This window comes from Hippichthys cyanospilos, chromosome 20 (assembly GCF_059441005.1).
Source record: "Hippichthys cyanospilos isolate Australia breed blue-spotted pipefish chromosome 20, RoL_Hcya_1.0, whole genome shotgun sequence".
NCBI classification, from domain to species: Eukaryota; Metazoa; Chordata; class Actinopteri; order Syngnathiformes; family Syngnathidae; genus Hippichthys; species Hippichthys cyanospilos.
Genome location: NC_142388.1, coordinates 367695 through 377717, shown reverse-complemented (window position 1 = coordinate 377717; position 10023 = coordinate 367695). Strand labels below are relative to the sequence as shown.

Genomic DNA, 10023 nt, shown 5'->3' with positions numbered 1-10023 from the left:
AAAGAGGGTTGGACTTGGGTTTGCTCTCAGGGCGGTGCAAGCGCAACACTTGTGCTGAGTTTCCCCCGGCAAAACAAGCGTGAACAAAGTTGGCAGGCGAAGAGCTTTTTCATGGTCAAATGGCCCATTTTAATGCACGTACATACAATCTATACAACGTCAACTCTGCGGAGCCTGTTTTACACACTGCTGGGTTGGGGGGGGGGGGCGCTTCCAAAGCGATCTGACGGCAGATGAGGTCAGAGGTCGCAGCGTGGCAAATTCCTCCTCGGGGCTCACGCCAAAGTCAGAAGAACGTACTCGACACATGGGGGGGGGGGGGGGGGGGACACTTGACAGACGCGCGTCCTGAAGTATTTTTCTTGTTTTATTGCTGAAAAACGAACCCCGCTCCGGAAGACGCGGCTTTCCCCTGCGACGGCAAAGCGTTTGGCGCTTCCTCGGCCGGACGGCGGCCCGTCAGGAATTCGGCCTCGTCCGACGAGCCCCGCTTCTCAGTCGCCCGCCAACTTGGCGTTGTGCCGGCGCGCCTTGGCCCGCAGCGCGGCGATACTGTGAACCCGCAGCTCGTCTTCGCCGCCGTCCGCCGACTCCTTTTCCAGGGGCGCCTTCTCCCGCTCGCGCGGCGTCTCCGCCGACTTCTTGTGCATCCCTGAAGGACACAAAGGCGCGGCTTGTTAGGAGGCGCGGGAAAAGACGCGTCCATCCATCGGCGGGCGCCCGACGGATTCCACCCGACCCGCCTTTTTTGTTTGCGACGTGGCGAGGATCTCCGGAATTGGACTTTTTTGGAACACCCCGACCGAGTGGCGTCGGGTACATCGGATCGCTCGGGGTCAGCCGACCCGACCTCGCGGCTCTTACCCAGTAACCAGGGCGCGTAGGACTCGCCGACGCCCCCCTCGGCCGACTCGAGGATGGAGTCGGGAAGCGGGATGGAGTGGCGCACCATGGCGCCGTACAGGCCGTACTCGGCCATCACGCTGCTGCGGCCCCAGCGCTTCTCGCGTTTGCGCCACTTGGCCCGCCGGTTCTGGAACCACACCTGGGAAGGCGCCGATGTTTAACCGACGCTTGGAAAGGATTTCAAACAGATTTGGCCACCCGCGCGTCGGTTTGAGCGTTGCGGCGGATGAGGTCTCCAGACGCCGTACCGTATTTTCCGTACTATACCGGATCATAAGGCGCGTCTCGTTTTACAACTCCTATCATATAAAGGGCGCGCGGCGACAGAAGGTGCGTGGACTGGAGGCTGCAGTGGCGGGGCCGGGGTTACAGCCGCTAGATGGAGCTGCGCTAAGGGAATCAAAACAAAACTTGGATTCATCATATAAAATCGGCGCTCTCTCTCGCTCGCCGTGATTTTCCTTTTTCCTTCCCCAGAAGCGCGCGAGAACCGGTGCAAAAGGAGACCCGGATCCCGATTTCTACGACGTTGGGCATCTTTCGCAACAGGCAGAGCGTGTGCATAGCGGCGGCTATGCCGGAAGAACCGGGACGAGGAAAGGGGGCCGGCGCCCGCCCGCCCGCCTGCCGCCCGCCTGCCGCCCGCCTGCCGCCCGCCTGCCGCCCGCCGCCCACCTGTATCCTGTCCTCCGGCAGCTCCGTCTTGAGCGACAGCATCTCTCGGGCGTACACGTCAGGGTAGTGGGCCTCATCGAAAGCTTTCTCCAGCTCCTCCAGCTGATAAGATGTAAAAATTGTTCTGTGCAAAAAGCAAAAACAGGAGGCAAAATTGAATGCGGCTTGAATGACAAAAGACACATCAAACGGTTCTTCACTACACTTTAGTAAATAGCAGGTTGCCATGCACAATTAAAACACAAGCGTTTTTACTTCACCGGATATTTACTCGCGATATTCATGGAACTACCGCCTGAAAAATGGTGTCCTGAATTCACTCACTCTTATTTTGTCATGTAATTTTTTTTGAAGAGTGCGTTTATTCACTCCAAAAAATGATCTCCATTCAGTGCAAACATTTGGTGCAAAAAAATTGAGTACATTTCATGCCGCAATTTTGGAATGACAGCGTACTTTTTTTCTTACCTGTGCCGTCTTTTCTTTCTTTTCTTGCTTTGGCTCAAGGAAGACTTGGAGAACTTTTTATCAGCGGACAGAAGACTCACGTCATCGGAATCTGTCAGAAATGGCGCGAAGCAGTTTAATTTCCCCCCCAACGATTAAGATGTAACCATGAATGAATACATGACAAAGACGTTACTGAATTTCAGCATGTTTTTTTTTCTAACGCCGTGCAAAAAAAGGACGTATAATAAATAGATTTTGTGAAAAACGAGTTAGCGTTCACGCGAACGCGCTCCCGATCCCGCTGCATTCACACATAAAAAAGGCTTTTACTTGTATTCGCCGAAAAACGTATCGTTCGTCATCTGCTTCGAAGGCTGCGTGCGGCGCAAGGAAAAACAGCCGGTAGCGCGCGCTCGGTCCTAAACGCGGTTTCCTGTCGCCGTCGCTTTTCCTTGGGATGGGTCGGTCCCTCACCCGAGGCGGCAGAGCGGCGCGGGTCGCAGTCGTCCGGCCGGCGCAGCGGCAGCGGCAGCGGCTGCGGCAGCGGCAGCGGCTGCGGCTGCGGCGCGCGCAGGTGCAGGCCGCGCGCCTCCGACAGCAGCTCCAGCTCCAGGTCCAAGTCCAGGTCCAGGTCCAGGAAGGCGGGCCGGCCCGGGAACAGGGAGCGGACGCAGCCCTCCGGGCCCAGCAGGCCGACGCGGCCCAGGGCCGGGCGGGCGGCCGGCGCCGGGGCCCCGCGCGAGGCCGGCGGCGGGGGCGGAGGCGGGGGCGGGGGAGAGGGGGGCTCCTTGCCCAGGCCGAGCAGCTCGTGGATGCCGAAGCCGGTGCGGCGGGGCATCTTGCAGGCGGCGGGGGGCGGACGCCGCGGCGGCGGAGCTCCTCGGCCGCCCGGGATCTGCTGCTTCTCCGCGTCGGAAATCGCGGCCGCGTCCCCGCCCGTCATGACGCCGCCGGCGCGAGCCTCACTTTTGCCGTTGGCGCTCGGCGGGAGGCTCCTCTTTATCCGACCCCCGCCCCCGGCCGCACTTGACCCCCCCCCCGCCCCCCGCGCGGCGGGCAACAGGCGGCTGCAGCCAATCAACTTTTCCAGCGCCGGCGCTCCGTTACAACGCCGTTGTTGTGTTTTTTTTTTTTTTTTTTTTTTTTAATTCGGGCAGATCGTTTGAATTTGCCGTTCTCCATCCCAGACGATTTGCGGAAATAATTAGGCAAAGAGGAGCTTATACTTTCCCCTCTGTCACCTAGCATCATGTCCGACGGAGCCGATGAGGCGGAACAAGCCGCATGCGCCAAATTCACTTTTTCAATCGCCGCATCGAAAAAAGCACAACGAATTTTCCCGATTTTGTTGAAGGCGCATTCTTTGAAATTCCAAGAAAGCATAAAATGTAACCCAGGACGATAACACCAAGCACAACAATAAGAGCCACAGTGAAAGATTAAATGAGCTGACACCATTTGGAAGAAAGAAATATCAACTAAAGCTTACGTTCAAATTTACGACAGCCATAAAGCGGGCTACAGTGACGAAAATACGTCAACTTTAGGTTAAGAAAAATGTGTTATTGATTCACAAGGAAATATAAAATATCCCATTGTAACCGTAGAAAATGTCCATTATGACTGTGGATACGGCTTGAGTAAAAAAACTACAAATAAACAAACGAGGGGATGACTTGACAGCGCAACTTGCGGCGATTGATCGAAGCGCCGCAGATCCGCTTGACCTCGCCGTGCCCATTAATATATTCCAATTAGGCTTGCGCAATAAAAAACGTTTTGTCTTACGGTGGGCGCATCTGTTGATGGGTTATTAAGCCCCCCCCCCCAATCGGCCGCGTGATGCGCGTCCCACTTGAGGCGATTGGGGACAAGGCAAACTGTCTGCTGTCACGCATGGGAAAAGAAAGATATGCTCGTTTCCAATACAAATACTGCCGCGTCTGCGTTCGCGATTAATTAGAAGCGCGAGTGCATTGGGGGAATGCCATTGCAAAGACAATTGACCCCCCCCTCCCCCGCCTCTAATCGGCTATTTATTCAATTAGTAGAGCGTTTGAATGCGGGCGGCAGATGACTTGTGGCCCGAATCGTTAGAAGATTAAAAAAAAAGGGGGACTGTTTTCACGTTTGGAGATGACCCCGACATGCGAGCAGAAATGACGCATGTATCCATACGGATGCTAACGAGCGTGCGGGGCACGCGTGGAAGAGGGTGACGTCACACCAAGCGTCTCACACCCGAGGCGTCGGGCGGAAATGACATCTTTTCCCCCCATATAAACATATAAGCACGCGTTGTGGACATTAGCCTGAGTTCTTGACAATAAACAACTTGGGGATTTCTATCAAAACAACCTCCTTAAAGTTCATTTACCAGCAGTAAAAGGCTTCGAATTGTATCCGAATGCGCTAATCCAGATCATGGCACGAGCGAGATCGAGCAAAACCTCGTCCAGCACAGATCACGTGACTTTTGCGATTTGACAGCTTGAATCACTTGAATCAGATTTGAAAAATACCCTAGCCAAAATTTGCCATCCTTTACTATTCAAATGAACGTTACGTATCACTTTTTGGGGGATAAGGTGCATGTAAAATTGGTTTTGCTTGGAAATTAAAAGTTGAATAAAGTTTGGCCCATTTGCTGGTTTCTTTCCCTTAATGTTGACGTAATGCACCTTACGAAAAGAGATGCGCTCCAATAATCTAGTGCACCTTCGAGTCCAGAAATACATTATAACTCAATGATGTAAAAAAAAATGCAACTTTCCATGTTGTTATGGTCTTCGCAATGACAATCAAAGGCATTGATTGACATATGCCCCCCCCCCACACACACACATATAAACATGACAGCTGATGGCAAGATTCCTGCGAAAGTGTGCTAATTGTATTGACGGTTAGTCATCAGCACGGGAGCAGCTGTTGTTTAGTCCCACCAGCAACGCACACGGATCAAGAACCGCACCATCAAAGTCCAGCAGGTTGAAGACAAAAAAGAAAAGCTGAAGGCCTAGCAACAGTCAGGGCCTTTTGGCAGACAAGCAATCATTTTTGGGGAAGCAGACTAATGTCGGCGGGTGAAGCGAAAGGAAGCCAATGGCAACTTTCATCGCTCCTCCTTGGAGCTCATTGGCCTTTGCGGCCGTTGATGACATCACGCCATTGGGCGCAGGCCACAAAAGCTTCCCTCCCGCGCACAATCACTTGATGCTCCGGCCCCTGTCGCATGTGCACATGTGTCATTGGCGTAATGAGGCCCCGCACTTTCATGGGAGGGAGGCCCCCCCAAAAACGCAACTTTCTCCCCCGAAAAAACAAAACAATCATGGCGGTCGGGCATAATGCGAGGCGACGCGATTCCCGGGAGGGTAATTAGCACGCTCCCGCGGCGGATGAGGACGAGCGGCTCGGCGGGAGAAGGGAATCCGACCTTTTGGGTCTAATTAGGTTAGACAATGCCCCTGACCGTTTTGAACTAGGGACGCCCCGCCGAGAACGCGCCCACGAGCCCCCAATTGTCTGGGCCGGGCCGGGCCGACCCGGTACGGCGTCCTCGTCCGGCGCCGGCCGCAAATTGGAGTCGACTCGCTCGCCCGGGACCTTTCATCTCGCCCCCCCCCCTGCAAAATGTCCAAAGCGCTTGTGGAAGGACCTCTTGAAAAGCGGGAGGACGCGGCGGCGGGAATTTTGCCGCCCATTTTGCGCAGTTGCTCCAGCGCTGAAAATTCGCCCAGGAATAATCGGAGCGAGCCCATGACGGCAACTGAACAAGTGAGGCGTAAAAAAGCCGCGTCGAAATTCCATCGCCGTCCCGCTTCTCCTCACAAGGGTCGCGGGCTTGCTGGCGCCTATCCCGTCGGTAGGCAGGGGGACACCCTCGACCGCTCGCCAGCCAATGGCAGGGCGCACAGAGACGGACAAGCGTTCGCGTCTCTTTAACGGCGAGGCTGTTCCCCGGCCCGCAATAAATATTGCTGAGCTTGAAGGGGATTTCTGCCTCCCGTTTGTCTCGGTATTTCAAAAGTCCAAAGTGTCCCTGCCTCTGATAGGTGATGACGATTGGACTGAACCGAGTAAAAAGAAACGGCGTGCATTTCCTGTCAAGAAGATGATATCCCTGCGCACGCGTCAGGTAATCTGCTAACCCGTTAGTCGTCAATTCCTCATCGTATTGTCGTCCTTTCTCCAGGTGCCTTTTTAGTCAAACGAAAGGCAAAACCAGCACTGAGCCCCGACTGTTTATTTGGAGCTAAACTAGGGAAGGTGCCCTTTTTGCGCTCAAGAGGCCATTTTGCCCTGCCCCGACCGCAACAAGTAGCGTGCGGCGTAGCGGGGCGTCATTGTTATTTGGCGGATTGGGCGCCCGTCCCCGGAGGGCCGCGCGACAGCTTGGCCGGCTTCACACAAGTAAACGCGCCCGCGCTAAGCTCATTTGACGGCAGCGTTTGAGCTTCAAATTCAATTACCCACTTATCGATGGTTGCGGCGGGGGCTGAAGGATGTGGATGCGAGGCGGCTGATTTCCCAGGAGGCTTTGCCGGCGCCCCCCTCCTCTCCGGCTGGATCTAGTTCGTGACTCTACTCATCAGCGGCAAACGCAGATGGGAGCGTAGGACTGCGCCAGACACCTGCACGCGCCATAAAAAGCTAATTAATTGCACGCTTTCGTACGGGCGGCTCAAGAAAAGATGGAAAGATGAGACAGCAAATTAGGGTTAGCATGTAAAAACACACGTGGCACAAAGGCGCTTTGTTGTTTTTGTTGTTTGGGATGCGCCCGCCTACGACCCAAAGACGGCTGGGACGGACTCGGGCCTCCGTTTTGTACAGCCGCTTATCCCCGCCGACTTGGGACACCCTCAACTGGTCGCTTGGTCACTTGGAGACCGACAAGCATTCACGCAGCCAATCGCACCCGAGGACAGTTCGGCGTGTCCGATACGTCTGCCGCGCATGTTTTCGGAGTGCCCGAAGGGAACCCGCGCGGGCTCGGGGACAACATGCAAACTCCACACGGGAAGGCCGGAGCCGGCTGGATTTGAACCCGGGTCCCCGAACCGTGCGAAACCATCGCGCCGCCCCGATGGATGCATTCTAGGCAAAAAAAACGACAATAATGTGTACTGATTTTATGATTTCGCTTATTTGCAAGTGATCAATTTGATTTCGCTGTCATTTAACGCAATTTTCCGGCGTTGGCTCCCGGAGGCTGCTGAAGGCCGCCGGTGAAGATGTCAGCCCGGACCGAGCCGGACCGACAGGCGGCTTCTTGCAGAAGAGCCACGCGGCTCCAGGTCCCCCGAGAGGTCCCCCGAGGGGCCCCCCCGAGGCCGCGCGGGTGGGGGCGGGCGGGCGGGCGGAACCCGAACCCCTCCCCTCCCGGAGGAGCACTCGGCCGGCCTCGTTCCCCGCTAATTACGCCGCTCCTCTCCCCTATCCGCCGACCGTCCGCCGACAACCTGCTGCACTTTGCCGAGCAACAGCTGGGGCCTGCCCGCCGCGCGCCAGGGGAAAAAAAGGACAGAAAGTGTCAAAAAATTCATTCAGTCACACCACGCGATGCCGCCCCCCCCCCCATCCCGGCCGCTTTCAGCCACCCGTCCCGCCCCCGAAGATGACACTGGATGGATGGGCGCCACGCAGCCCCCGCCGCTCGCGTGATTGCGGCGGCTGTTCATTAGCGGCGGCGGCGGCCCTTGGCTTAAACGGGCGCCACAATTTGTCGGCTATAAATCGGGGGCCGGGGGGGAGGGGGATCCCCGTCTCATAAAAAAACAAAAAAAAGGCCTGTGAAGAATGAAGCCAGGGTGACGAAAAACAGAATGCGATCCATCCGTCCCCCGCACCCCTCGCCTGGAAGCAGCAGGAGTGATGCCCATCGAGCGACGGGGCCAACGGAGGTGTTGCGGGCTTGCTGACGGACGGGCTCCATACAAAGTCTGCCGACGCTCAAATTACACCGCCTGGTCCTCGTGTTTTATCGGGCCGATTTTCCCCCCTAAAATTATACATGCATAAAGATGAAACGAGGAGAAAAAAGAGAGCGTGCCTTCTTGTGGCGTATGACCACAAACGGTATTTATCGCTCCGCAAAATGTGTTCATTTCCTGAACGCGTAAAATAAAAAGAAAGAAACAGTAAATAAGAGTTTTGCTTGTGAGGAAAAACAAACGACCGCAAAACAATGACTTTATCTCTAAAAGCATTTTGGATCCTGCATGGAGGAAAGTTAACTGAGGTCGCATGCTTCCGTATTAGCCTATTAAAGGCACAATTTTTAATCCCGCTCTTGAATTGGGACCGCATTAGATTGTCCAGGCTGTCTGTCCTACTTTTTTTTGTTTTTTTTTGCGCCATATCCTATGTTAATGAGGATTAAAAAAAAATAAGTGGACTGACTGGGGAATGTATGAGATTATGTATGATTTAAGAACATTAAATACGGGTTCACCTTCATGATTCTACAAACGAATGAGGCCGCTTCACAAAGCAAAACATGTCAGAAAGCGATAGCCTAGCAAGAATGGACATTAGGTGCAGCGTTTCACGTTCTGTACTTACCCATGAAATGTGCTTCTTTGTGGGCCGGAGTGAAGGAAAACAAAAAGAAAAGAGAATCCTAAAAGAGACAACGAAGAGATGGAAAAAAAAATGGCAAGGTGATAGCCATCAGGGTGAAGCCAAATCAAATTGCAACACAAATGCCATGAAACAATAAAGGAGCTTCATTTTTCCAGTTTGTGTGACTCCAGCTCATAAAGCTCAGTAAAGATCATAAACCTCATCGCGATGTTATTTATCCACAATAGAACAGAGAAAAAAAAATCAGGGGCGAAGTTGATAGCAAAATGCTCCAACGAGCTAGCTTGTAGCAACTTGCCAGCCTAGCTAGCTACTGTCAAACAATTAGCTTCACCCGGTAGCAAAAAATGCGCCCCATTAAAAAAACATTCAAAGAAATATTTGAATTTCCACATTTTTAACAAACCTCGCTTCCTTATTAAGTGATATTGACGTAGTTACGCGATTGACGTGCCACGTACTGTAATGGGCCAATCCAAACGTTGGTTGGGCTGTCTTCTTCGTTTTCGATAGTGATGATCTCTACCGCCATCTGCTGGAACTCACAAGCTAGATCAATACAAACCCAACGGTATCGATCAAGTCATGTTTCTGTCCACGTAGAATACTGACGTCGGCGCCACTCTCCAAATGTATAGTTCCTTTTTAATGCTGTCCGTGAAAGTACAATAACAACATCACTATTAAAACATTGACGTTAGTGTCAATGAAAAGCCATGTGAAGTTTTTCATCCACACTTTGCCATAAGAGTGCCGTCACCTTCTGAGCACAGAGTTGTGGTCCGGCGGACAGTGAAGACACGTCGCTCGCTGCCAATGGCGCTGACCTTTCTTTATTTTCCGCCGCAGTTCCGGGTCACCGAATTTGGGTCGGAGAACAATGCACTCTCTCAGCCGGTTCGCTAGCGGAGAGAAGCAAAAAAACAATCTACTTGTTGCCGGCAGCTGCATTCAATGCATTCCAAACATTTGCCGGGCTAACGCTCTCAGACAAAACGGGAAGGGTAGAATTTAGACATTCGTCAACACGCAATTGCCTTTTCGACAGCGATCTTACGCCATTCATCGCAGCCGATGGTTTGCGATGTTTATTGCAAGCTATTTGATGACATCGGACCGACAGGCCTTTTACGACCTGCGGCTCCAAAGCCGTATATTGTTTGAAAATCATTCAAATGTAATCTAAATGGGTCGGTCGCAATGGGTTTTTTAGGGACTAACTGCCTCGTAACCACAACGGTAAATAAGTAAACAAAAAATATAAAATCTTCATTTGTGCTCAAGTCACCTTTATTTCGTAAGAGGATTCCACTTGAGCGTTCGTGCGCAATTGAAAGGAAAGGCTTTTCGCGATTCAACTGCAGCGCCCGTTTCTGCCAGCAGAGGTCACTTCATTCGGACGAT

At 53.3% G+C, this 10023-nt stretch overlaps 1 protein-coding gene across 4 annotated transcripts; it reads right to left on the bottom strand.

The window, feature by feature from the left end:
• Positions 1 to 111: 111 nt before the first annotated feature.
• On the bottom strand, positions 112 to 9247 carry LOC148406770 (visual system homeobox 2-like). Of its 4 annotated transcripts, none has more exons than XM_088402931.1 (7): positions 9081 to 9247; positions 8599 to 8656; positions 2506 to 6665; positions 2050 to 2140; positions 1582 to 1705; positions 744 to 1045; positions 112 to 652 (listed from the first exon to the last, which is right to left on the bottom strand). In XM_088402931.1, the coding sequence occupies exons 3-7, from the start codon at positions 2972 to 2974 to the stop codon at positions 460 to 462; spliced, it is 1179 nt and encodes a 392-aa protein (XP_088259057.1). In that variant the 5' UTR covers positions 2975 to 6665; positions 8599 to 8656; positions 9081 to 9247; the 3' UTR covers positions 112 to 459. The 4 variants fall into 4 exon arrangements, with proteins under 4 accessions (XP_088259057.1, XP_088259056.1, XP_088259059.1 ...); XM_088402930.1 differs by having other exon boundaries at positions 9026 to 9134; XM_088402933.1 differs by having other exon boundaries at positions 865 to 1045; positions 9026 to 9133.
• Between the last annotated feature and the right edge of the window lie 776 nt (positions 9248 to 10023).